General features: G+C 39.0%; 3 protein-coding genes across 7 annotated transcripts in view; 1 reads left to right on the top strand and 2 right to left on the bottom strand.

Annotated features, from left to right (window-relative positions):
• dcaf6 (ddb1 and cul4 associated factor 6) overlaps positions 1–6,972 on the top strand; it is a 40,355-nt gene extending 33,383 nt beyond the window's left edge. For 4 of the 5 annotated variants that reach the window (XM_041806653.1, XM_041806656.1, XM_041806657.1 and 1 more), the window contains 9 exons: positions 282–492; positions 784–887; positions 2,271–2,583; positions 2,722–2,751; positions 3,374–3,512; positions 4,081–4,237; positions 4,333–4,421; positions 5,788–5,893; positions 5,997–6,972. In XM_041806653.1, coding sequence (XP_041662587.1) covers positions 282–492; positions 784–887; positions 2,271–2,583; positions 2,722–2,751; positions 3,374–3,512; positions 4,081–4,237; positions 4,333–4,421; positions 5,788–5,893; positions 5,997–6,055 — 1,208 coding nt within the window. In that variant the 3' untranslated portion in view covers positions 6,056–6,972. The remainder of the gene's footprint in view (positions 1–281; positions 493–783; positions 888–2,270; positions 2,584–2,721; positions 2,752–3,373; positions 3,513–4,080; positions 4,238–4,332; positions 4,422–5,787; positions 5,894–5,996) is intronic. The other variant, XM_041806655.1, reaches the window with a different exon arrangement.
• A 272-nt stretch (positions 6,973–7,244) lies between these two features.
• Positions 7,245–21,176, bottom strand: gpr161a (G protein-coupled receptor 161a). Its single transcript, XM_041806659.1, has 6 exons — positions 20,970–21,176; positions 18,083–18,470; positions 13,569–14,287; positions 13,132–13,239; positions 10,945–11,070; positions 7,245–10,813 (listed from the first exon to the last, which is right to left on the bottom strand). Exons 2-6 carry the CDS (start codon positions 18,442–18,444, stop codon positions 10,533–10,535), a joined length of 1,596 nt encoding a protein of 531 aa, XP_041662593.1. The 5' UTR covers positions 18,445–18,470; positions 20,970–21,176; the 3' UTR covers positions 7,245–10,532.
• Positions 21,177–22,414: 1,238 nt separating this feature from the next.
• Positions 22,415–27,474, bottom strand: otc (ornithine transcarbamylase). The gene is made up of 10 exons (XM_041807261.1): positions 27,290–27,474; positions 27,043–27,181; positions 26,851–26,932; positions 26,348–26,435; positions 24,994–25,147; positions 24,793–24,915; positions 24,540–24,593; positions 24,303–24,452; positions 23,583–23,720; positions 22,415–23,449 (listed from the first exon to the last, which is right to left on the bottom strand). Exons 1-10 carry the CDS (start codon positions 27,370–27,372, stop codon positions 23,390–23,392), a joined length of 1,071 nt encoding a protein of 356 aa, XP_041663195.1. The 5' UTR covers positions 27,373–27,474; the 3' UTR covers positions 22,415–23,389.
• Positions 27,475–27,493: the final 19 nt, after the last annotated feature.

Below are 27,493 nucleotides of genomic sequence, written 5' to 3' on the forward strand. Positions count from 1 at the left end.
GTTTGTGTGTTGTTGCTGTGGCTCGTGATCATCCTCACTTCTTTACTATCCCCTCATCTCCTCTCTTAATGTCAGCTGCACGTCTCCATTACTGCTGGGTGGTTTACCAACAATGAAGTGATGCAACAGAAGTTTGCATGTTTCCTGCTTCCTTTTACACCACTAATAACACGTCTTTAACAACAGTCAGTATTCTGAGGTGAAACATTTGATTAGAAATATTTGATCAAGAAGAACACATGAAATAAATTAAATCTGTTTTCTCGTGTCTCTTCTTTTAGGAGCAGCAGAAGCTGCAGGTCAATCCACAGATCAGCCTGTTTCTGCAGCAGTCAGCAGCGGTACTGAAACCACCTCCACCTCCACACCCACCACCTCCACCTCCACACCCGCCACCAGTCGGCCCAGTGCAGCAGAGCCAGTCCTCAGCCTGCACTACAGCTCAGAGGGAACCACCACCAGCACCATCAAGCTGGACTTCACCGATGAGTGGTGGGTGATATATGTAACATGCAGATACTTTTTTTTGTTCTCACTTTAAAAAATCATTTATAATGTTGAATGTTTCATTGGGGTTCATTTCAGTTTTATTTCAATGTGTGGTTGTGGCAGCTAGGTTGCACTTGTTGCATTTATTTTATATCATTAACATTTCATTGCATAACTCTTGTTATTCAAAAGAACCTAAAAATGAAACCATGACTGCCAGCTTCAAGTTCCCACAATGCAGCGAACCCTTAGCGTTCTGTGGCACTCTTGTCACGGTTTTATCCTCCTCAACAGGAGCAGCAGCACATCCAGTTCTATGGGCAGTGGAGGACCCAAAACATCTGAGACTGTACAAAGCAAAGAAAGTGCTTCTACAGAGACTTCCCTGACAGAGCAAGGTGAGTCTTGCAGCAGAATAATAGATACATATGTAGTTAAAGAGGGTTTCATAACTGTTTCCCTTCTGACAGCTTGCATCAATGACGGGTGTAGTAGGTTGTGGTTAGAAAAGGTCTTTGCTGCACCTGTAACCACTGAAGTATAACTGATGGGAGTAAACCTTTGTGTTGCTGTGAGCAGTGTACATACAAGTTACTGGATGTCTTAAAGGACTTGTTTTTAAGTCTTAAAGGACTTGTTTTTTAGTCTTAAAGGACTTGTTTTATTAGTCTTGTTTTTGGTACAGATCTTAAATAAAGTCAGAATCATGACAGTTTTTAACTACAACAACCTGTTGCACCAGTACTAGTGCACAGCTGATGCAACCCATAGCTGAATTGTTTGCATCTGTGGTCTTAATTCTCTACCCGAGAGGTACACACTTGATGAGTACACTTTTTTACACTTTTAGCGTGAGTGAATACTTAAATGTGTAGATTAACAATAAGTCCACGAGTGAGTTTCAAGCTCAGACCATCAAGTATGAAAGTACCCCTTCCGAGTGCTCCCTGACAAGAGCATACTTTCAAGTACATACAGGGCATTCAGACAGTATTCAGACCCCCTTCACTTTTTTGTTTTTGTTTTGTTGCCCCCTGATGCTACATAAGAAAAAAATCTCTCATTAATCTACACTCAGGACCCCATTATTACAAAATGAAAACAGAATTTTAGATTTTTTTGCAAATGAACTGAAAATTAAATAAAAGGAACTATCAAATTTGCATTAGTATTTAGTCCCTGTAGAAAAACACAGCTAAAAACATTTAGCTCAGGTTTCTCCCATTTCTCTTGATCTTTTGTAAGATGTTTCTCCACCTTGACTGGAGTCCACCTGTGGTAAATTAAACTGATTGGACATGATTTGGAAAGGCACACACCTCTCTATAGAAGGCCTCACAGCTGACTATGCATATCAGAGCAAAACCCAAGCCATAAGTTTAAAGGAACTACCTGCAGAGCTCTGAGACAGGATTGCTGCAAGGCACAGATCTGGGGAAGGCTGCAAAACATTCTGCTGCACTGACGGTTCCCAAGAGCACAGTGGCCTCCATAACTGAGCATGGCTGAAACAGCCTACCAGGAGAATTTTTCCTTACTTTTATTTTAGTTTTGTATGCTCAGAATAGTTTCAGTTCATTTTGTGTTTTTTTGTAATCATTATTAATTATTGTTATTATTATTATTATTATTGGTTCAGTTATTTATTCAGTTATAAGGACTTTTGTGTGCACACTTTGAAGTGCTCTCTTACCTGTTCTGTATTGCATCTTAATTGGTAGACTAAATAAATGCAGAAAAGTACACCTCAACTGCCGGAATACTCACTTTGACTTCTCTAGCTTCGTCAGAGTCGACGGGACAGCAGAAGAGTGGGACAGCTTCTGTGGACCCACCCTGTGACGCTTCCTGCTCCAGCGCTCACACATCAGCTCAGGCCCCAGCAGGGAGCTCTTCAGAGGTGTCTTCATCACGGGAGCGAAGCCAGGCGGTGGGTACGGAGGACACAACAGGAGGCTGCAGGAGAGCAGAGCCCACAGGGGAGGAGGGGGAGGAGGGACAGAGCCAACCTGCACGAGGCAACCAGGATTCTGATGACAGCGATGATGATCCCATTCTCATCCCTTCAGCCAGGTTCAGAGGACAAGGACAGAGGTACACTCCACATGATTTTTTAAGCAGGTTTTATTCTCTAAATCATGTAGTTCCTCTTTAAACAAAATTTTGTAAGGGGGGTTCTGGGATGTTTTCCTTGTGATGACTGTTTCACTACAAATGTAGATTTATTTCCAGAGGGTCTGCTGTAGGAGATAGGATGATCAGGTAATGTTGATTTCTGCACTGGCCACTTTAAGCATCTAACTTGCCAGGTGTGTGATGTGGAACTGAGCAACAGCACTTCATGATGTATGTAGGATGAAAATAACAGGGTTTGGTCTTGGTTTACTCACAGAAATCTAACACACATGCGGCTAACAGTAGAGTTGGAGTGACATGCATGTGAGTACTGACTCCACAAAGTGTGAGACACAGCATTGTTGCAGCATTTTGAAAATCATTTACAGAAAAGAAACAGAGAATGAAGAAGAAATGTGCGCATGAGATACTAATTGAAATGAAATGAACAAATATGGTTGAATTGATTCTGATCTTTAACTACACAAAAGCAGTGAAGTATCTTAATGATCTCTGATTACATTTTTTGTGACATTTCTGCTGTGTCAATTATGAATAAGACTTTTGATCCGTTTTTAAATCTTTGCCTTGAAAAGTAGCTCCATTCAGGTTTGCTATTCCATAAATTGTTGTTACGGGCACATTCACAATTCAAGATTTGACGCATGTGGCTCTTAAGCATCAGCGACAGCATGGGTTTGTTTCTTTTGTTTGCCTTTTTTTTTTGAACGCCTCCTAATCACATGTACTGGTTTTCTTACTCACACAGACGCTCAGCAGCCGCTCGAATCCAGGAGCTGTTTCGCAGGAGGAAAGAGAGGAGGGAGATGGAGGAGAGTGAGACGCAGAATATCAGGAGACCTTCGGTCAAAATGGTTTACAAAGGTCATCGCAACTCAAGGACAATGGTAAATCTCACAGAATTTACATTTTGTAACTTTAGGGACCTTAGGAATAAGGAAACTGGGCAGAGTTGTTTGAGCAAATGTGGAAGAAGCAAGGATGAATACCACCCATGTTTTACATGTACCCATGTAATTTGATAAAACATTGCATAATCACAGAAAACACATATATGTTTATAAATTAGTCACATATCATATGAAAGATGGATGCATTCTCATCAGTGTCATCCATTGGTTACTGAGGCAGAGATTTGAGACCCAATGATGGTGGTGCCATTTTGAAACACTGCCTGAATTACTGCTATTAAACCAAGAACTAGAGAAAGAGGTGGAGCTAAAACAAACTCCTTTAGCCTCCTGTCAAACAGGCAAAGTTCACCTGGCTAGACCCACCTTTTCCACTTTCTTATAAAGAATTTTGAACTGCATTTGAATTTGTCTGAAGGTTCCTTACAAATAAAGTTTAAATCTATAAAAAAGAAGAGAGAAAACAGCTGGCCTCCTAAAATGCAAAGCTATTCTATTGTTGGTTAATGCAGCAGCTCATAAGGTTTTTTTCTGTGCTTTGTAGATAAAGGAGTCGTGTTTTTGGGGCAACAATTTTGTGATGAGTGGCTCAGACTGCGGTCACATCTTCATCTGGGACAGACACACCGCAGAGCACCTCATGCTGCTGGAAGCCGACAACCATGTAGTGAACTGCCTGCAACCCCACCCCTTCGACCCCAGTGAGTCCCGCCCCCCCCCCCGCAGCCTACATGATTCTCCACATAAGTGTAAAATTGCATTGTTTCTGTATTTATTAACATGCTGTTCATCTCAGTTCTAGCTTCTTCAGGGATAGACTATGATATCAAGATTTGGTCACCACTCGAACAGACGCCATCTTTCAACAGAGTCCTTGCTAATGAGGTATGATATCACTGGATTGAATCACCATCTTAGCAATCTTTAGCATCAGTAGTTTTGTTTGAGCATAATTTACCATTTCTAACAGAGTGTACACTTTTTTCCCTACTCAGTGTAGCTGTTGCTATTTTGCACTGACTAAATCACAGGTGTAGGCTTCAGTTATAACCTTATCATAATTTACATACACTTTTGTTGTCTTTTGTGGACAAATGTATATTTAAAATAAGTTATTTCCAGCTGTTGGTCTGTTAAAGGACTCTTGGGTATAAGAGGCTGCTCAGTAAAGCCCAGTTCAGACCAAAGATTTGCACCAAGGCGAGTTGACACTGCTTGCAACAGGCTGCTCTACAGAGCTACAACCCTGTTCTTCAATTTTCACTTCTGCTCTCCATGCCTGTCTTTTAGTTGCATATAACTTGTATGGTGAAGTATGAATCAGGATAGAAATAGGGAGTTGCTCACTACAGTTCAACTTCTGCTTTTATAAAAAAAATAATAATTATAAAAGTGTAATTATTGTTTAAAGAAATGTAAAAACATACCCAGGAGGCCTATGCCAATGTATGTCATGAGCTGAAATGGGCAGAAGTTTTTGGCAGCCTGACCATTACACCCGCAGGAACTTGGTGATGTGAGGCTTGCATGCAGCTGCTCAGCCATGGAAACTCATTTCATGAAGACCCTGCAGCAGTTTTTGTGTTTACATTAATGCCAGTGGAAGTTCAGAACTCATCAGCTATGGAATATGCGCCTTAGCCGTTGTCCATCCCGCTCTGTGAAGTCTTCCACTTTGTTGCTGTTGTTCCTAAACGCCTCCACTTTCTAATAATATCAATTACAGCTGAGTCAGGAATATCTAGAAGGGATTAAATTACATGAACCGTCTAATACCAAAGGTGGCATCCATCACAATACCACACTTGAAGTCACTGAGCTGTTCAGAAAAAAATATATATTATCACAAATATTTACAAATGAAGACTGCATGGCTACTAAGTACTTGATTTCATACACCTGTGGCAATGGGTTTGATTGAAATACCTGAATTTAACGATTAACAGGTGTGGCCAAATACTTTTGTCTGTATAGTGTAACCATGGCTGTGAATTGGCACTATACAAATAAATATTGGTTGATTTAAGACAGCAAAAAGGACATTAAAGGGCAGCAATAACCAGAATAAGGGGTTTAATTTTCATAGTAAAATTGTATAGGTAGCAGTCTAGAGAATCCAGGAATCCTCAGGTTTAAAAAAGCACTCATCTTTTCTCTCACTTTTGAAAAGAACAGTTTGACCTCTGCTGCCTGTCTTCCTGTTATTCTTCCTCTTACGTTTTCTTTTCCTGTCTTCCTCTTTTCTGTCAAGGTGATAACCCGCAACGAGCTGATGCTCGAAGAAACCAGGAACACAATCACAGTCCCGGCCTCGTTTATGCTCCGAATGCTGGCCTCCCTCAATCATATCAGATCAGGTATAGGAGTTTTTTTTATTAGTAGAGGATGTTTGAATTTTACACAAATGTACTAAAATCACACTAAAATGTGATTTTTTTTTTTTTTTCCCCCCACTTGCAGATCGAATAGAAGGAGATCGCTCTGAAGGTTCTGGCCAGGAAAATGAGGATGAGCAGTAGCCTGCTGACATTTTATTTTGAAGAAGACTATTTCTTCTTTTTGCTGTATAGCACTTGGAAAAGAAACCCTGAGATTTGTACAAGTTTAGTGTAGAATACTTCTTTTGAAATTTAGTGTAATTTCTAGCCCCCTTGTGTTTTTTTAAGACGACTTTCTTACTGATGTTTCTGTATGAGGATAAACTACTCGGTGTAAATGCAAAAGGCAAGGACGTCAGTATATATATAAATATATATATATATATTATTAAGTGTGAGAATAATGGTGGCTGGTGTGAAAGGATGTTAAGTGCAATATTATTTGTTAGGAGAGAGTAAGCTTCGATCAGTGTTAACGTGTGACTTTTTGAATTTGTAGCACAAAGCTAAGAGATGTTGATGTGCTGCCTGGCAGTTACACATGACAACAAGGACTTCAAGTGAAACACGCTTTGAGAATGCTTTAATCTTATTGTCGAGGAAACTCAAACGGGACAAGCTGTGGCTCTTCTGACAGGAACTCGTCAATAAATTATAAACTTTACAGAAAATCTGACAATAAATGAAGCTTTGGCATCTCACCAAAGTCTGCACTTGAGCTTGGAAGCTTTTCTTCACTCACTGGTCCAACAAAGGGTTAACTCAGCAGATAAACTCACTTCAACAATATATTTTTGCATTTTATACTGTGTGCTGGAGTTTGCTTGCAATTCTTGATGGAAAATTGTCTTTGTAACTTTAGTTTTACAAACTTTCCTTATTTCTACCATGTAAATAACACATTGCATTGGTTAAATACATGATACTGAAAGGTGTTGAAGTTTTAAAAGGTGGACATTAATCTGTCTGATATTGCATAAACAGGGTTTTCATCAGCTCTTTGGCGTTGATCTTATAAACATTTTGAAATATTTGCCGTTAATAAAATGGTAATGTGAGTGTAAATACTCAAAGAGTATTGGTTAAATGCTGTAGGACAGGTCTCTGTAATTTGCTAGGTGTGGTTTGGAGACTAGGGTAAAAATTGGGCTGCACATTGTTGCAGTGGTTGGTACTGTTGCCTCACAGTATTAAAGGTTCCTGGTTTGAATCCCAGACAGCCGAGCCTTTCTGTGCATGTTTTCCCTGTGCATGCGTGAGTTCCCTGGCTTTCTACCTTACTAGCACATCTCCTGATGTGCTAGTAAGGTTAATTCAGTGGTTCCCAAACTTTTTCTGCCGGGTCCCCCCTTGGCACACGAAAACATTTCAGGCACTGCTTCTCACTATACACATCTACATGTAAAAATAAGTGAACATATATCACATATGGTTTCTGGGAACCGGAGCCGTCTCCCCAGGTTAACCAGTAGCTGCCAGTCTTGGGCTGATGTTGGTGCTCTTTGACATAAAATACTGGGCTTCTCTCCAGCTTTGATGAAGATGGTTTGCAGGGGTTGTTTGTGCAACCACTTTAGGAACCACTGGGCTAATTGGTAGCTCTTAAGTGTCCGTAGATGTATCAAGTGTGAGCAAACATAATTGTGTGATTGATTGGTGACTAGTCCAGGATGTACCCTGGTGCTGGGCCAATGACGATAGGGACTGGCTCCAGCCTCCTGCAACCCCAACTGGGATAAATGACGAACGGATAGAAATATCAGAAAGTGCAAAATGAATAATATGTATTAGCAGTTACTAGAAAGCCCTGCATACTGTTTGAATTGCACAAAAAAACACTGGTAATGTTTGAGTTTGCCTTAGAAATATAAACAAGTGACCAAGTATAGGGTGCCTAGGACTTCTATGGTTGTTGCACTTGTGTAAAAAAGGTACCAGTATTAACATTTTTCAGTAGTTTCATATTGAAGTTTAACATTCACTTATTATAACATCTCTGGTCCCTGATGGAGATTAAAAGGGTTCATCAGCAACAACCAAAAGTAAAAAGATAAACCAGAAAATAAGCCTCAGAAACTTTTACATAAAAAGTTTTAATAGAATATTCTTGATACAAAACCTTACTGAAATGTTTGCATTAATACTTTAAGAGGCAATCAGGTGGCTACATCACTTCTCAGGTGTTCAACGCTTTTCTCACAAAAGTAGTACCTTTCTAAAATATAAGAGGTAAGACTGGGGCTCCACGTCTGAGCTCTACTTATCACTAAGAGTTCACTTTATATTATTAAGGAGTGGTTGAGTGTATAAACCACATGGAGCAGAATAATTATTTACTAAGACAGTGAACACAAACAGATCAAACTTGACACTGCCATTTCTTTGTTGAAATAACTTTCAATCTAATATGCGTACACATGGTAATTAATTTGTGACAGCGCTTCATGAAATGTGGACCCTTGGTAATGCATCTAAAAAATACAATAATTTTTAAACACTGATAACAGCTACACTGACCTTCATTTACACATTAACCAATTCGATTGTAACTAAACGTTTGCTACCTTTGACAGTATAAACGAACACTGACCTGACAGTTCTGGCATACAGTGAGTGGTTTCTATGAGAACAAGTAAATGTTCAAGTGCAATTACTGTATCAGATCGTAAGAGAAGAAAACAATGTGTACCAACACAATATGAAACACATGTAAGTCTGCAAGTACCACAGCAAGAGTACAAATATCAGCTTTTAACTTCAGGTCGTAAGACGGCTTGTAACACCTGCAAATGCAATAACTGCACACTAACATAATACCTGTCTGCAGCTTTTAATGTAATAATCACACAAATGTAATAGAAGCTGCCAACTGCAAACATAACTATGAGGAAGTACAAACTTTAATTCTTTCACACAAATGTAAAATGACCAGGAAACCAAAATGTTTGTGGTCATAGTTCGTTGAAGCCTTTTTACAGCTGCTGGTGGTTTCAAGTAAGCTTAAGGCACACAAATGTAATAATGGAGATTTTTTTGTTTGCCATGAAAGAGGAACTTTTTTTCCAGAGTCTTAGACATCATTTTTGAGAACAGGAAAGAATTTACATAAGTTTTTGAAAATTCTGCAAAATCCAAGGGGTTCTTTTTGACTTAAGCCCTCAGAGGGGGTTCATCTGATCCACAGGACAAGACTGTGCCAGCACTCCTTTTAAAGAGTGACTGCATCTTAAACACACAGGGTTTGACCTTCCTGGGACTAAAATCTTCTCTTACAAACAAATTTTGAGAGGATAGTGTTTGTGTATGTTATTTATAATTTCCTCATTGTGCCTTTTGACCCATTTTAATCCACTCTGCTGAAATGCATGGCTCTACCAGTATTTTGAGACCAAATAAACTACTTCCAGGTTTGTGGCGAACAAAACTGGCATGACTCCGTTTTTTGAAGTGACTTGAGTCCACTGGCATTTGTAAAAAGGTTACAACAAACAGTGCTGACCTTACACATTGTGTTTCATGTTCATATTACATTTGTGGGAAATCGGTACAATTTTTGTCTTCCCACTAATGTGATAGATTCCTGCAAATGTCATCGTTTGCGTCAACTGCTATTACAATTGCAAGAAATTTATTGCATTTGTAGGATTATTATGTTAAAAACAAACGACAACCTCCAGTTCAGAAAAATGAAGCCAATGTGGAAATGCAAAAAATTGCAATACAGCGAGTGTCCACTTGAGGCTGGCTGATCAGTGTGTCTCATTTGATTGACAGATAGCTTGACAGGCAGATGCCTCCTCCAGAGGGTCGGCTTTAGAGCTAGCTAGCTGACAGGAAGTCGAGCTCAGTGGGCAGGCTCTTGTCTGCCATTAGGTTGATCGAAAGTTTGGTTGAGACGATATCAGTATGGAGGCCGCCACGGATTGGCTTCAAAAGCTGTTTGAGTCTGCCTGTTGTAATCTAATGGCTGACACCACACAGGCTTTGTCCATTTTTTTCCACAGTCAATGGTTAAAAACTCCAGATATGTATTATGTTTGAGGGCAGTTACTACGTTTGCAGGTGTCACCTGCCTGTACTGTCATTATTTAAAGGTTTTCCTCATTTGACTTCCTTGTTAATATCCTATAAAATGAATTCCTACATAGGTGCATGTACTAGGCCTTTCCTCAGAATATCAGTCTACTGCAAGGCTTGCAAAGAGATCAAGTCTGAGCCGCCTACTAGCATGACTGCATTTCTTTCATACTGCCCAGTCCTGATGAGGCACATATTAATGCAAATACAGGAAATATAATAATATATGGTACAAAACAAATAATCAAATCATATAGGATACAGTAGTTAAGGCTTCCTATTGATTACATGCATCCATACAAAAACTTGTAAAGACACTGACGGTGTGCACTTGGTCCAACATAGTGGAATGAAAAATGTGCCGCTTCTTTACTCTGCATAATTTCAAGTATGGAGTACACATTTGAGGAGAAATCTGGCTTCATTAACTGCACCAAAAAGCAGCAAAGGCAGCTCTCTGATTAATCACATGTATTCATGTTTAGGGTGTAAACACCCACAGTTCAGTATTAAAAACGGGTACAGTTCAGTGTGCCTGTATTCAGGCTGGTTTCTCCTCATCATCATCCTGCTCTTCTTCATCTCTGTCATCTTTAACAATACCTTCATCAATACTCTCCAGCCTCAGTCTCTGACCATCCAGGTACCTGGGTCTTGGTGCTGCTCGTGTTGTAAATAATCCCCCCGGCAAAGAAAGACCCTCTCCAAACATGTCAAGCTTAGCATCACTCTCAATAGCCTTCGCCAGACAAGAGGCAAATGTGTCGAGAGATTTGTGTACCTCTGCGTGGACTTGAACCGAGGATGAGTTGGTGTTTTCAGCTGAGGAGGAAAGGCAGGTATATGATCATTTTAAGGTATGCTGGACACATTTTATAGTCTCTTAACCCTCATGATTAAGAAATGAACACCCTGCCCTCTAATCTTAAGTAAAGTAGGGGAACAACAGATACCTTTGGAGTGCTCCACCTGGTCTTCAAAGGTGACTGAGCTCCTCCTCTTCACAGATAGATTCCCACTGAGCTGCGGGTGTGAGCAGCTGTCCGTGGAGAAGTTATCCAGCAGCATCACGTCTGTGCCTGAATGAGCAAAATTACAAATGGGAAGAAAAATGGGTTTGTAGAGCGTAAATTTACATAAAACTTAAGATGTAAAAGTTGGGACCATCTTCATAAAAAATACCATGTGCATGTTACAACACACGACTTTACTTGCCCGTCTTGTGTCATCGTGAACTGAAAACATGAGCTGTGATTCAGGAATGTGAGGATGACTGTAACAAAGTGGTGGGAGTATGGAGCAACAGAGTCAGTAAAGACCATCTGTCAAGCTTATACACCTCGTGACTACATGTGCCATGAATCACTTAATCGATGATTTATGTTCAAAACTAGATCAACGATTGGGCTAAGAACGTAAGATGCACACCGACATAACAACCACTGTAATATATCATGTAAATAGCAGTCCTCAAGTTGATCAGAAAAAAAAGGGGAAAAACATTTGAACGGATTCCAGATATTACAGCTGCTCCCTTTAAAATTTGTCAGAAGGGGGATCAGACCAAAAATCAATACGATACCGGCACCAGGCTTTGGAGGAGTAAAGCATTTGTACCTGTGGCACACATATAACAGTAAAACTATCCAGCCCCCCTGAAACCCATGTCCTTTAACAAACTAAACCTGTCTCTTTGTAAAAACAGTATACCAAGAAGGCTGACTTTAAAATAAGGGTCAATGTTGATGTTTCAAAACATTTAGGCAATGGATGATGCTGAGTTTGTCTAATGAGTCCCATCTTTTCTCTAGTGATTAATTATTTCCTTTAAATCAGCTATTGAGGCCTTGTCCATAGCTAGGGTTTTTAGCAGCTATTTTCAATTGAAAACCAGTGTAGTCCAGCATTCTGGGTGCTCAGCACCCTGGGCAGAAAAAAACAGCAACAGAATCAGCTGTTTTTGTCGCCACACTTAAAAGAACTTCCAGTTGAAAACCATTCAGCTTTTGGTACGCTGCACTTGTCAATGTCACTTCTCTCTCACTTAACAAGAAAAATCAAGAAGGGGGGGACTTCTGACAGCAGCAGAAGAGAAACAGATGACTCGTCTTTTTCAATGGTAGTTTTCAGGTCTGCTCCTGTTGCCTGTGTCAGGACAGGATTCCTTTTGTTGTCTTCTGTGATGTTTTCTTAAAATAAGGAAATACGAAGCACATGGAGCTATTTTAAAACATTATAGATTTTATAGAGGAAAGCAGGACTCCTTTTTTGTGAGGCAGCAATAAGGACCACTGGTGAGAAGCGCTCTGAAAATGAGCTTATGCATGCTGCCAGTGCAAAGAAAAAAAAAAAAAAAAAGCCGCCTATGGACACAGGCCCTTGGGTGTGCTAAATGCCAGAATCAAATTGATATAACACAACAGATAAACATCGGCTACGGACATTTATTCAGGTGCACATTATAAGCCAAAAGGGCCAAATTGATGCATCTGTGCATCATAACTTATCACAATACCAGATAATAGTCTGATACCCGTTTCAATACAGTGGCAACAAAAAATTACCTATTGGGCACCCAAAACTGATTAATTCTTTTTTTTTTTTTCTTTTTTTTACTTCCAGGTGACACATTAGAAAGGCTCTCTTTCCTTTGCTCTCTGTCAGCCTGAAATAGACACTAGCATTATCATGTTCCTCTATAAAACTCAATAAAACAGCTACTGAGATAATCTGTGACAGAGTATAGTGGGCAGGTAGAAGTAAAACCTCAGCATCAATAATGAAAAAACACAAACAACTGCTGTTTCCTGCACATCTATGAGGAGGTGCTGATTTGTTTGTAATTGCTTTGAAAAAATGTGTTTTATTTCTTTAAATCACAGTAGCGTGTGTAACTAGCAGCTCTTAGCCTCTCTTAATCTCAATGTTGATCACCCACTTTGAACACTGCCTCTCTCACTACCTGCTGATAGCAGCTTTGGGTGAAAAATAAATTCTGTAAATCTGTTTTTTTTTTTCTTCTTTCACAACTTTGAAAGATTAGGTGTTGTTAATTTTGATGACCTTAATAAATATATTCAGTATAGATTTGGAGCAACCTAGGGAAGCCTTTCCCATTTTTTCCTGTGTGTAACACTTACATGAGTCCTGAGTGAAACTGAAGCCAGTATCTCCAGTGCTGCTCCCTGGAGCCAGAAGGTGACCTCCACCTGCCAGCATGGCCGTCAGGTGTGGGGACATACCCAAATCTGAAAAACATGCAGGTAAGCTCTCCTCATACAACAGCATATGAATATCAGAATCATAATAACATAGTAACACAAATCTAGGCGGGCTATGTTTACAGAAAAAACTATAGACTGTATTTTCATATTGGACCCACTTTCTTGTATGCAATCTATGTTCAGTGTTAAACTGTGCTCAGGTTAAGTGTAAACAGAGACCAGAGTTTGATTACATATATTAGAAAGAGGGCAGATTAATTTCACTATGGTTAGATTTTTTAAAATAGACATCAGAAATTGATTAAAGGAACAATGTAAACACTGCTTTGAAATTATTTGTGCTGCTCTCCTACCTGTTATTCTATTGGAGATGCTGAAAAGCCGGGACGTCCTTTGGCGTGTAGCGAATGATTCTCTGTAGTAGCGATCTCCAAAACACATCCCCAGCAGCTCCTTCCTAACAGTTTTATTCCACAGGCCGTAGATGAGCGGATGGCACACTGCACTGCAGAAAGACAGCCACGCTACAAGAGTCTCCAGTCCCTGAGTTACACTTCCTTGTCCCCACAGAGCCTCAGTGCACACCACCCCAACATACGGCCCCCAGGTGATGAGGAAGGTGCCAATCACCACTAAAATGGTGACGAAGGCCTTACACTGACTTCCTGCATACACAAGGCTCCGTCTACTTCCATTTGAGGAAGTTGAGGTGCTTGAGTTTTTGCGTCCGTTACGCGGAGCTCCATTAGAATCTTCCTGGGCAACGACTGTCCCGCAGTGCACTTTCCTGGCCTTCATGCGAGCCACTCGGAAAATGACCCCGTAACAGGCCAGCATGATGAAGAACGGGGGGAGGGTGCACCAGGTGACCCAGAAGGCTGTGTAGCTGGGCTCTCTGTGCCAAGATGCCACACAGGTCCACTTGAAGCAGTCAAACTCGAAGGAGGACCAGCCGAACAGAGGAGGCAGACAGCCAACCAGGGAGTGTAACCACACATATGCAATGACGACAACTGCCCGGTTTCCTGTGATCTTCATGGGGTAGATCATCGGGTACAGCACTGCATAGTACCTGTTGGGTCAAAAGAGGACTGCTGTGAGGAACTCTGCAGAAAGGAAACTCGAAGAAGATCCCCAGAGAGACTTCAGGTCCAAGTTACACAGAAACAGCTCAGATTTGAATGAGTGATACTGAAGCTAAAGGCTGCACTTTATCCCCCCCCAAAACAATGCTGCAGAGTGTTTTCTGAAAAACTGCTAACAGAGCAGAAAAAGAGAGCCTTGGCTGGAGAACAACAACATGCACTGTAATCAGAAGTCCCAGAAGGTGCTGAGGGTAATTAGAAGAGCAGAGAGAACTGAAAGGACTGTATGCTGCAGAGCTCGTTTACAGTAGATCTTAGCCACTAACATTTACAGTCCTTTGTAATCATCGACAAAGAAAAAACATTTAAACCAGAGTGGCATTCACTGACTTATCTAATCAACCTAGAGTGCATCTAATTAACTTTAAACTGCAATTAACAATGTTTTCAACACAGATTTGGTTAGTGAGCTGACTTTCAGAAAACAGCAATGTGAATGGAGTACTGTGAGGTGTATTTTATTCTACACATTACAAAGAGGAATATCGTTTTCAATTTCTTTTATGTCAAAAGCATAACCTTTCTAACGTATCTTGATGCAAAAAAAGGAGCAAACTGAGTCTAAAACTGACAGAGCACGGATTCAAAGACCGTAAACACAAAGTCAAACGAATAAAAAGCATTCTCTGACTAAGAGGCGAAGTACGCTGGATTAGTTATATCTGTGAAGGCTGATTTCTAAAAATAGGAATCGATGGGAAATATTTTGAGCCCTGCAGCACATGAATGGTGCATTTATGTGAGTAAACATTTAAAGTGACTTTGTGCAAGCTTGTCTAATGCTTGTCACTTGAGCTGGGAAAATCTCCAAGCTGGATTGGTGAACCAAACGTATTTACAAGGCTGCATGCTGATCTTAAAGAGAAACACACCTAGAACACAATTCTACAAGCTTGTGAGCCTGAAGGTTTGCTTTAGAACAAGGAATGGCATGGCAATATCACAGTATATGTTGTTACTAAGCATGAGAACAATTGTGCTTATTTTAGGGAAATTAACATGATGTAGTTAAACAAAATGGTAAAGATTATGAAATAAATTATCCTTCTATTGATGGTAATTTATGGGTTTTGTTTGAATTTTTCCACAATAAAAGTTAACTATTTTAACTCCATACGAAATACTATCACTGCATAGAAGGAAGCAAAATGTGCCTAGCATATCTTTTGGCTTCTCCATCATCTGAACTGTGATGTCTGTATTCAGGTTTCCACTAGTCTTATACAAAAATCACTAATAACCACTGGAAAGATATTAACTGAATGCAAACCCAGGTCACTCTGATAGGGATGCAGAATATTGGATTTTTTGCCAATATCTGATATGCTGGTATCCCAAAATTCATTTTATTTAATTGAGTCCGATAAATACAGTACTGTGCAGAACTTTTAGGCATGTTTGGGCCAAAAAACTGTGGCAGGGTGAAGATGTGGCAAGAAAGCTGCCTGAGGGCACCATGGGGTGGGGAGAAGGATTAACACAAACCCAGTAGTGCTCTGGATGTCTTTGTCACCAGGGGCACGGAGAAATAATCTGTTGAAAAAATAATATAGTCCACACTTTTAGGGCAGGGTAAAAGGTGGATGTGGTGATAAAGCATGGCCTAGGGTACTGTCTAGGCAGGTAGTAGGGTTGCCACAAGCCCCTTGTCATTCTGTGGATGTCCAAAGGGCCCGAAAAACCACTGACTGTCTCTGGACATATGTAGCGCCTTACGTGCCAAAACGTATGCACGACTGAATATGTTGAGCAGACCTAGTGCTTCAGTCCTGAAAATATACTCTTAAGTCTACCGATGACCAAAGAAACAAACTTCAGTCAACACAGTAAAGAATGAGGATGAACAAAGAAAGCGGCCTCAGCTGTCATACGTTTGTTGGTCCTGCCTAAAACAAAGTTATTTATACGTATAGCTGAGATTTACAGCCAATATGCTAATAGTTACTGCCAATATAACAGCTGTAAAACATTGGCAGAAATGTTCAAATCTGCCGAGATCTGTATCATGCCAATAATATTGTGATGCAATAAATTCTGCATGAATAAAATCCATCTCCTCGTTAGTGTTAATTTTGTTGACTGAAACTATGACTAAAACTAAATTATTTGTTGACAGCCTTTTTTTTTCCACGATTAAAAAAAAATAGACTAAGACTAACAAAAATAGACATGTGATGACTAAAACTGCCAAAAACTAAGTTGAGTTTTCATTGAGATGACTAAAACTAGACTAAAATGTAACATAGTTTTCGTCGGACATTCATAATCCATGATAATTCTCCACAGTGGAGAAAAACAATGCAGCTGTATCTATTCTGCCTCTCAGCTGTAGAAAGCAGGGATCCCATGTTTGGCAGAGTGCATAGAACACACTACCTTAGTTTGGTACCAGATAATAAATGCTTGGACTAAAAGTAAAGACTAAAATGTGAGGACTTTTTATGGACTAAAACTAGACTAAAATGTTAGAGTTTTGGTCAACTAAAACTAGACTAAAACTAAAAAGGATATAAATTACTAAAATGTGACTAAAACTAAAAAGCATTCAGACTAAAATATAAAACAGCTGATAAAATTAACACTGCTTCTCATAAAATTTGAATTATTCCACTGTTACCCTTCAAATACTAATTCCTGTAAATAACCTTGTTGATATCTGTATAAAATTTGATTTCATTATTTGGGTTTATATTTCTCACCCTGTACAACAGCACTGGTGCAACCCCTCCAAACTTAAGCTCTACATAATGGTTATTAGACTGTTGATTTACTGGGAGAAGGTCTGACAAATCATATTTGCACACTGCTGACATTTTGCTATTGCTAACCAACCTTTCATTTATTATCATCCAACTGTTGTTAAATGCTGGTGTGGCCAATAGATATTTCTATCAAAATCATCAAAATAAAAAAGCTAAACATAACTTAAAGTCACATATTATATAATTTGATACGTTTCTTAACTGACAGCAAACCCAGGGTAAAATTTGTAGAAGCGTTGACTTAGTTCTAGGAAAGGCATTTTCCAGTTCATGACCCATTTTATCACAATGGAACAAATATGATCAATTCAGGAAGTCAAAAAATCTGTCTCGGCAGTGCAGGATCCAATACCACTTGCCTGTGATAATCTGATGTGGTTGTGCTTTGCTCAAAGGTATGTGAACAGTTTATACAATAAAGCTACCGCTTTCTCTGCATCGATGTTCTGCTTTGGGTTTGGTTTAAGCAGTAGCAGTCACTGCTTTTATAAAGACAATTACTTTTTACTTTTTTAGGAGATGTCCTGACAGAAGGCGATCACATAACTCTGAAATTCTCCTCTGCCTGTCTTTTATCTCATTTGTTTGTCTTTATGGCCCATGGATTAACTGTTTGTTCCGTCTCTTTAACTTTGTTGAAACTTTGTTAAGTTACTCCTAAGCACATAACAGCAACTGATAAAGCCAGTAGCTTGATATAGGGCATAATAAAGCAACACAGGTTTTTATTTTTCACTTGGTGGAGAACAAAAACCGAGCTCAAAGATGGTTAATATTGCACCATCACACTGTGATGTGCATGCTACCTGTGTAAACTGCACTTATTTACTGAAGCTGTTGACCTATTAGCTATACAGGAGGAAAATAATAACAAACACAAAAATACTGCAAAAAGACAAGTCTTCTTATGATAATTAGAAGAATTATTAAGAGACTCTGTTGTCAATATCCAGCACTGACCTGTCAATGGCGATGGCTCCCAGGGTCAGCATGCTGGCAGAGCTGATGAGCAGGTAGAGCAGGGCAGTGAAGTTGCACCACACTACCCCAAACACCCACTCCCTCTTTGCCGAGCTCACGGCCACAAACGGCAGCACCAGCATGGACAGCAGCAGGTTTGAGAGGGTCAGGCTGAACACAAACTTGTTGCTGGGCGTGAGCAAGTAAGGCCTGCGGTAGAGGGTTATCACGATCAAGAAGTTCCCCAGGCAGGCCAGGAGTGTGATGGTCACGATGGAGACAGACTCCAGGGCGGCCAGACCCTCTCCATTCCCCACCGTGCTGCAGTTTCTACTGATGTTCATGGTGAGAGGCTGGGCCATGGGACACTTGGAGGAATGTCTGGAGACTGTCAGGGGACAGAGATGATTTATTGCAATAATGCAAACAATTTTAACCTAATAATGTATTCACAAGAATGCCAATGACTATTTGAAGAGGGGAGAGTAGTTTCTTCCAGCGGCTTGTGTTTCTTACATCAAGAACAAAAACCAAAGACAGAGTTATGCCTTATCCAATAAAACATCCAAAAATCCTTAAGTTTAAGAGAATGAAAGAAAACATATGATGGGTTTGCTTTAATATTAAATGATTAATCAGACAATAAGGGATCTGAGAACAGATTAATACCACTTATTATGCAATGATAAGCTGCATATTTAAAACAGAACTTACTTTAGGACTCAGACCTCACTTTAGCTTTGATGGATCATACATTTCACAGAGCCTTCAATTTGATTTCCATGCAGCACAGAGACCAATTAACCAGTAGCTGTCAAAATAATCGGTTAAAAAGAACACGTGATAGCATGTCTGTGAGCAAAAAATAAAACTATCAAATATTTACACTGTGGCCAGACAGAAGATCACACCGTCTGAGCATGTGTACCTTCAGTCCTCTTAATCGAGAACATTTAATCAGATTTTACAGTGAGAGAACATACGTTTTTGTGTCATACTGCACAGCAGTACTTCTATTTGTGCTATGTAATACTTTTTCAACTACATTTCAAAGGGAAACAGTAGCCTTTCCTTGGTGAATGAATTTGAAACTTCTGTTTGTGATTATTCTGACTCGTGTTGCAAATTTGATATGATTTTTTAATTGAAGGGAATAATCATTTTCATGGCATTTCCATGTTTGCATCACGTGTGGAGCAGAACAACTCTGCTGCAGAAAATTTCAATAAAATGGTATTTGGACACACATTTCAGGTCCAATATCGCAACTTCTGCTAAATGAAAACTGCAGTAGGACATATTGCGATGTAATCTAAGTGTCAACTGTTGAATCTGACAGCCCTATAAACATTTTTTAAGTGGTACTTGACAGCTAGGCCTATTAAACGTCAGCATTTTTAAAAGTAAGATCAATCGCATAAATTTAAAGCTTCTGTAGGAACTTTTTGTAGTTTGTGCCTGTTTTGACCCTCTTTATCTCTCCGTTTATCTTGTCCAAACTTTGTTTTATGTCAAAAAGACATCTTGCTTACTTTGACTTCCTAAGACTCTGCGTGTGCATAAAAGGATATTACATTATGGCTTGCCTACCACATGAAATTAATTTCAGCTACTAGAATTTTTTAGATAATTGTCTGGGATGCCCTTTGAAGTTTCATAATTTGCTAGAAATGCTTAAGTAATTTGCTGTTTTGGGATATATGTGTATATTTTGAAGCATTTCATTGTAAGATTTTGGGAAATTGCTTGCTTTCAACATTTTCATGAGAATTTAACACATGTATTTGTAATTTCTTGGGAATTGGGGGTAAGGGTTGTCATCTGTAATTTCTAGGTTTTTTAATGGAAATCACAGGGAATTCATTTGGATGTTTCCGTCATTTTCTTGGAATGTTGGAGAATGTATTTCTATATTTTTATCAAGATGATCTGGCAACAATGGGGTGACTTTTAGACAGCACAAGTTTTACTGAGATTTGAGGATTATTTAAATATATTTGGGGGTACGTTTTACAGGATACTTAAAAAAATGTGTTTAAGAAATATGACAGAAGAAGACAAGACTGATGTTTTAACATATTAAACCCTACCTATCCCAAATAAGTGGTAGAAATTAGAAATGCCTTCCAAACAAAAGCTCAGTTCTCAGTAAGTTATCGATTTGCCTCAACCCTGCCCTATGGCAGCATTTTCAGACATCTAAAATAAGAATATAGTGATCACGGATCTGGTCCCTGATGGCCTTGTTTGCTTCAGTAGCTCAAAAAGAGGTCCGAGTGTGAATTTTAGTCTGTCTCACGCCCAGCTTAAACTCCTCATTGTGAGCTTTAACTTCATAGAGTAATACGTTGTCAATATTTGCAGTAAAACAGGCAGGTTACGTTGGTAAGGAAAAAGTAAATATATATTTCAAGCTCTATCGTTATACCACCCAGCACAAACAACACAGGATGCATGTATTACTGAGCAATTATTTGCTAAATCAAACCTTACATCAAACTAAAGGATATAAATCAAAATGTGTAGTGAATTAAAGGGTTAAAGCCAAAGTTTAAACGTAGTTGCTCTCAACGGCGTTAGCTTCACAGGTCAAAAATGTACGTCAGAGTTATACTTCTCATCAGTTTTCTTACGTCAACGTAAAGTTACTCGTTGAAGGTCAACTTTAATAACGTTAACTATGACGGGATACATGTTTAAAAAGGCTTATGTCCGTGTTAAGCCTTACACTAGCAAACAAACTTTTTAAAGGTCCGCGGAGAGCGCAGAGTTGTGATTAACCCTTGTTTGTACTCGCTAGCTAAAACAACTACAGTTAGTTAGCCTTGGTTAGCTGAAACTTTCTCCCATTGTCCCCCGAAACACACAGCTAACTATCACTCTTTACCTGCTTCGGTTTAGCCCTTGGGCTCCACATTTTCTTCTTCTTATAAGCAAACCGTCCATTCTTCGACTCCGTTTCCACACTTCAGCTCAGTAACTGTTGGCTTGGCCAGGAAAAAAAAAAAACTCTGAAAGCTCCACAAAATAGTGAAGCAGGGAAACGTTTGTCCCTCCTCAGCAGAATCACTAACGGCCAGCTGCGGCTGCAATGGCGTCCTCCTCCTCCCACCTCAGATCCCTCTCCTCCTCGCAGACTCCTTCGATGTGTGGGTGGTCGCACATTCGGAGTTACTGCCTTGTTTTCATATCGCCATTGAAGCAGCTGACATCACTGCTGTCTGAAAAACGCGTATTGTTTGTTATGCTGCTCATCATACGTCTTTTGATATGTGCTGAAAACCGCAGTACAGTTAAGCTGTTATTCTGTTTCAGTTACAGCGTGTTGTTACACAAGGATTGTGTATTTATGTTTACAAAAACTCGCTCAATATACACTTTTGTGTTCCTATAATAACAGACAGCCGGCGTTTATGAATGAATTACAGCGTGTATTCAACCGGCTGGACCACCCACGGAGATCAAAGCTTCCCGCACATACAGTTTATCTTCTCCTGTCCAATCAGAAAACCAGGATGTACCCACTACGTCCACTAGATGGCGCGTTCAAGCTATGCACTGTGGCAAAAAGAAACTTTATACATGCACTGCGTTATTTCTGTACACATTTAAGGCAGCTTTCTTTAACCTCATGAAACCCTACATGAACATATTAGGGCATTAAATTTAGATTTTTTACAGCATAGTAGTAATTTCTGGAATAATAATTTTTGACACAACTGGACAGAATGCTCATTGGAGTTGTGAAGTTGTCCTCCCAAGTATGAATTTTTTGAAATGTTGGGCTACAATTTGATATAAAGCAATCAATCAGTTGTAGTTCTTACAATTACTTTTAAAGGTGCAGTGTGTAAAACTGAATATCAACATCTAGAGTGGGTTCTAGATAGCATTTCTCTGCTGGAAACGGTGGCAATCAGTTGAATTTAATGTGTATCTGTAATGTGAATGCAATACAATACAATAACTTTATTTATCCTTTTTTCCTCTATGTTACCATGGAAACATGTAAAATTCCAAGATGGCGGCATCCATGGAGGGGACCCTCCTTACGTATGAAGTAAAGGTTTATTCTGAGTTGTTTTTTTCAAAATAGCTATTTTTGAATTTAGATGACTAAACACTTATTTAGATAGACCGTCTTAGAAATGTTTTGCTTTATTTTACCAAGTTTGTTCAGCTAAATGCTACTAGACTAAATATTACATACTGCACCTTTAAATAGGGCTCAGTATATTCACAGAGTCTGCTAAAATTTTACAATATGTTAATAAAAAAAAAAGGACAAACAATGGCAAACAAAGATACAGTATTAGAGGAAAAACTGGCAAATTTATTCACCATTAATGATACAATGTCATTATCAGATACTAGCAAAGGTAATGGGTGTGTTTACTGTGAAAGTTAAATATATTTTGTCACTACAAATTGCATTGCTTTGACTCAGTTTAATTTTTAGTGCAGATTTTTAATCTCTATCAAGTTTGTTTAGCTGGTACTTTCAACACCTGTTATACTTAAAATAACATGCATGTGAAGGCAATGTATTTCCAAACACCGGTCAGAGATGGTCCCTAACATTTTTAAGTACATGACACATGACATGAAAGTGATATGTCTGGTAAAATAGGTTCCACGCTATTCTAGAAAATAAGGCACTGTTTTAAACTATGGTTTTATGTCTAAAAACAGAGAAGTTTGAGAAGCTGGTTCATAAACTGACTACCATAAAGGTTGATTTAAAACTTGACAAAAAAAAAAAGCGATATGATGCCTCTGACCTCAAAAATATATACATTTCCACAAAAATGTCAAATATGCCCCAAAAAACCTGTGAAAACTTAACAGTCAACTATCATGCAAAAAATAAAAGTAGTAAAGCTTCAGCAATTCAGCAAATCTTGTTGCCATTGAAGGGGTTTACAGTCAAAACAACTTGAAGATGTACAAAGATTCAGTGAGAGTCAGTCTGTCCGCTGTAGGTCTCATGCTACAGCAATGTTTGCTCCCTATCAGAGTAAATTTTAAAAGTAAACAGAAAACTTAGGCTTGTAACGAATGAAAAGCAGCCTGAAGTGGTCTTTCATCTTCTACAGAATATTTTCTGTAGTTTCCTCTTGAACTGCAAACAAGGTGAAAACGCCAACCATGCTCTAAGTTTTAGTAGTGAAGTTCAACAATGAAAGCACAATAACTAATGGTGTAATGAATATCCTATTATGTTGTTATTGGTTTAAACCTGGCATTTAACTATGTAACATCTGTTATACATTGTGACACCAAATAAAGTCCAACTTAAGGCTAAAGTTAAAATTTGAGCATTGGAATCCTTGGAGAGTAGTCAGTCAGAAGAGAAACCATTAGACCCTGAAAGAAGAGAGTATTGTGATGATTAGTAGAGAGAGAATAAAAGTGAAGTAATGCTTATTGCAGAAAGGTCATATTACACCCAAACAAGCATAAGAATTATTATTGTAATGTTTTTCATCAGGTGACTCACCATAATCGTCCACTTTCTGTTCTCTGCCTCGGGGAAGACAAGGGAGCGAGGCGAGTAGAATACCTCATCATCCACCTCCTCCATTTTCCGTGGGAGACAGTGCAGGAAAGTCCAGTCGGGTTTGGCCACACTTCCTGTCTGTATCGAACAAGAAAAAGACATGCTTAGGACATCACCATAATGCATGAGAGGAGAATTTGTACAGTCAAAATAAGAATCTTTTGCACCTGAGTTCTTTCACAGGTGGAAGAGGGTGATCTAAAAAAAGGATAAGGGGCATTTATATCTAATGTGCTTATCTTTATCTATTAAACTAAAGAAACAATTCACATGGAAATGGACATAATAGACACTGTATGGAAAAAGTATTCAGCTGCATGATGATTTCACCAATACAGTACATGTACTTTAATATGGAGTTGGCCCCCACTCTTCTTAGAAGGCTTTTTGTTTTTTTGAGAAGGAGGAAAGAGTCTTTATTAGGTGGTGAACTAGGCTATCATAAAACCATTTGCTAATACTTTACTTTCTAATTCTAATAGTTTATTAGCTTATGATCAGGAAATGGGTTAAACTTTTAAAACCATTGGAGAACAGACACTGGTATTTAAGCTAAGCACCAGTATGTTGTGGTTGACCCCTATTAATTTCCCAGCTTAAAATTAAAGTATATGAATTGAGATATGCTTTTAATAATAGTAGAACATTGTTTCTATTTACCTGCATTGTAATCTGGTAGCCTTTAAAGTCATTGAGCCTCTTCTTCTTCTCATCCTCCTGTCCCATGCTGACCCAGGTGTCAGTTACTAAAACATTGCTGCCATGGGCTGCCTCCATGGGGTCAGTGGTCAAAAGAAGCTGGGTCCCATGCTGAGACAAAATTCAGTGTCATGAACTAATAATGAATATTTACAAGTGGTCAGTTTATATTCCTATATATGCAAATAAAAGAATCACCTCTTTGGAGAGTCTTTGAGCCTCCTCAATAACACTTCTCTCTGGTTCATAACCCTGCAAATTAAGGTACAATTGTGGTGCAGTTTATCATTATTTGTGTACATCACAAACCACTAGATTTTAGATGAAACATTGTTCAGATAATCATAGTTGACTACATGTATCTATAGCTGATATACACCAGTTACAGGAAAAAAGATGCATGTACTAAAGATGCTTTAAAATCAACAAAGAAACATAAACAGAAGCAAACTTTTGGAGTAGCAATCTTCAGATGAATTCCAAGTTTGGCTGCTGACATCATGAAGGAGTGGAGGACGTTGTTTCCATCTCCAATCCAGCTCACTGTCAGTCCACTCAGGGACCCATAATGCTCCTTGGAGACAAAAAAAAGGCTAACTGTCAGAGTGATACTATATGAAAACAGCAGGATACAAAGGAGCTGCTAGATTACCTGTAGAGTGAGGTAGTCTGCCAGGATCTGGATTGGGTGATAGAGGTCAGACAACCCGTTAATGATGGGGACTGAGGCCTCCTTATCCAGCTCCTCCAGTGTGGAGTGGCTGTACACTCGAGCCAAGACAATATCACAGAGCCCTGAGAGAACCCTGTGGTTAGATTTGAGAGATTTTACAGTGATCATGTGAAGTTCGATTCATACAAAAACACAAAACCTCTTCTTCCCTTCAGTAATAGGATGCAGCAGAGGACAACCAAGTATGATAGTACTGCACTGAAAAAAACCTGTACTTATATAGGCTACAGTGGTTAAACAGGTGCAATATAACAGGAGTGCAACAACTAACAGACATCACACAAGCAGCAAAGTATTATAAAGCTGCATTTTCACCAAGTGGTCCAGTCTGGTTTGGTTCAGTTCAGTACGGTACACAATTACTTGTGTTCTCACTGTCTTGAGTTGGGGAAAGTACTAAAAATAACTGATCCGTACCTATCAGGCAAAAAGGGATGAACTAGATACACTGTAGTCCTTGTGACCTGCCAAGGGACTGTCGACAAAAATTAACATTGGCTAACTCTGGCAATAAACAATTGTTTTTTGGAGCCCTGCAGTGTGTGAGACATCTTTCTGTTCTTTGTTTAACTCTGGTATAATACATCAAATGGCAAAATTTGTTTAATATCACATACGCTCCCTTTACAAATACTCAAATCTTTATGTGACAGTAATGGATAAACACAAAACCTGCCATATTGAGATAAAGTAGCACATCTAAAAAATGTAAATATCATGGAAAAAGTTAATTTTTTACTGTAATTTTATGTAAAAAAAAGTAAATCTTTCTTATATTCTATATTTATTTCATACAAGTAGTGCAGTGCCACAGACTGCTTGGCCCCATGTGGCATTGCATAGATGCAATAATTCATGCAAAAGAAGCCCTGGCCAAGTACTTAATGCATAAATGAAATTGATTTCCCCAGATGGTTAACAGTTCTGCATATAAACCCATGTTTTTGTTAGTGTTTTGTAATATTCTTATCTTTTAAGATAATGGATTTTTTTATTTGTGTGCTGTAAACTGTAATCATCAATATCAAAACAAATGAATCTATAATATATAAAAGTTTAACTTCAAAAATAAAGGGGAAAAAAAACTTTTCATGATTTTTTTTTAATGCACTAGTAAGGTAGCTTTCAGCCACCTTACATCCCTGTCTGCCAAGTATGGTTATGGTTATAGTAGGTGAAACCGTAAGCAAGATCAGGGTTTACTGTGCCAAATCCTATCATACTGTATTGAACCAAACCAGACCGCTCAGAGGAAACCCATCATTAGACTTACCTAGCTGTGTCTGTGCTACTCTCATTCACTCCGAGGTGGATGTCCTGAGAGGTTAGGAAACAGGGGTGACCACCCAAAAGAGCAAAACCTGGAATTGTAAAATAAAGCAGACTTCAGTCTTGGTCTTTTAAGGAAATATGCACATAACATAAGGTGTATTTTGGGTTTGGGAAAGGTTGTTGAAAACAGGGGAGGACATGGTTCATGGGTGCAGTGTATTGTCCCTGGTATGCATTCAAAGTCCTTTTTCAGCAGTTCTTTTGTGTCCAGATACTAACAATGACAAACAAATTTTACACTGCAGAACCCTCTACTGAAAAGCTTCAGCTCAGCTACCAATACAAAACATCAGACTTCTGTTAAAGCCACCTTATTAAAGTAATTCAAGGTGTGAATCTGACATTTATTTAGTCATCTATATTAAACTGTAGCATGTTTGTACTTGTATTCTTGCACATGTGGTGCAGCACACACATAAACCAGTGCTGGTATGTGACAGTCACCTGTTTCTGTGGACATTCTTGTTCTGGTGCTCCTCTTCTCAAATATCATTGCAATAGACTTTCCTTGGAGAAGAGGAAGATACTGAAATAGAAAGGAAAGTTGCTTCCTTAAATGAAAGAGGTTAACTTACACAATAAGGGCGTTAAACAAATGCAAACTGCAGTCAGCAGAAGTTAGCAAACGTTAGCTACCTCTTTTTCTTGCTTGATTCGATGTTTCAGATCCCCTGACACCCACAACAGCTTTTTGATTTCATCTGGACTGAAATCTTTCAAAGTCAGGCAGCTGCGACCCTTCAAATTAACCGAACCAAGGGAGGCAGCCCCAGTGCTGGAAAAGACGACATACGCTCAAAAACGGATGCAGATGCATGCATTATTATTCTAACAAGACTGAGAATTCTGACTAGAATCGAAGTAAAGTTAAAAGGTGTCTTACCCGAATCCTCGCAGATAACCGCTCTGAAAAGTTTTCAAACATTTCAGAACCGTGTTGTTAACAGACAATAATTTGGTAGACATTGTCACTCAAATACGAAAAACTCTGGAAGCGTAATTTCATGGGAATGTTTCATCAGACAGCAAGCAACTTCCATACATTGCATTCACCACTCCACATGCTGCCAGAACGTCATCCATCGGA

Source organism: Cheilinus undulatus, linkage group 15 (assembly GCF_018320785.1).
Source record: "Cheilinus undulatus linkage group 15, ASM1832078v1, whole genome shotgun sequence".
Classification (NCBI taxonomy): Eukaryota; Metazoa; Chordata; class Actinopteri; order Labriformes; family Labridae; genus Cheilinus; species Cheilinus undulatus.

Coding starts and splice junctions, on each gene's coding strand:
- gpr161a (XM_041806659.1), bottom strand. CDS start 18,444: ATGGCCCAGCCTCTCACCATGAACATCAGTAGAAACTGCAGCACGGTG. Junction 13,240..13,568: donor CATCTCCAATAGAATAACAG/GTAGGAGAGCAG, acceptor CATGTTTTTCAG/ATTTGGGTATGTCCCCACAC. Junction 10,814..10,944: donor CCAGGTGGAGCACTCCAAAG/GTATCTGTTGTT, acceptor TTTCCTCCTCAG/CTGAAAACACCAACTCATCC.
- otc (XM_041807261.1), bottom strand. CDS start 27,372: ATGTCTACCAAATTATTGTCTGTTAACAACACGGTTCTGAAATGTTTG. Junction 26,436..26,850: donor AAGAATGTCCACAGAAACAG/GTGACTGTCACA, acceptor TTACAATTCCAG/GTTTTGCTCTTTTGGGTGGT. Junction 24,453..24,539: donor CTCAAAGACTCTCCAAAGAG/GTGATTCTTTTA, acceptor ATTTTGTCTCAG/CATGGGACCCAGCTTCTTTT.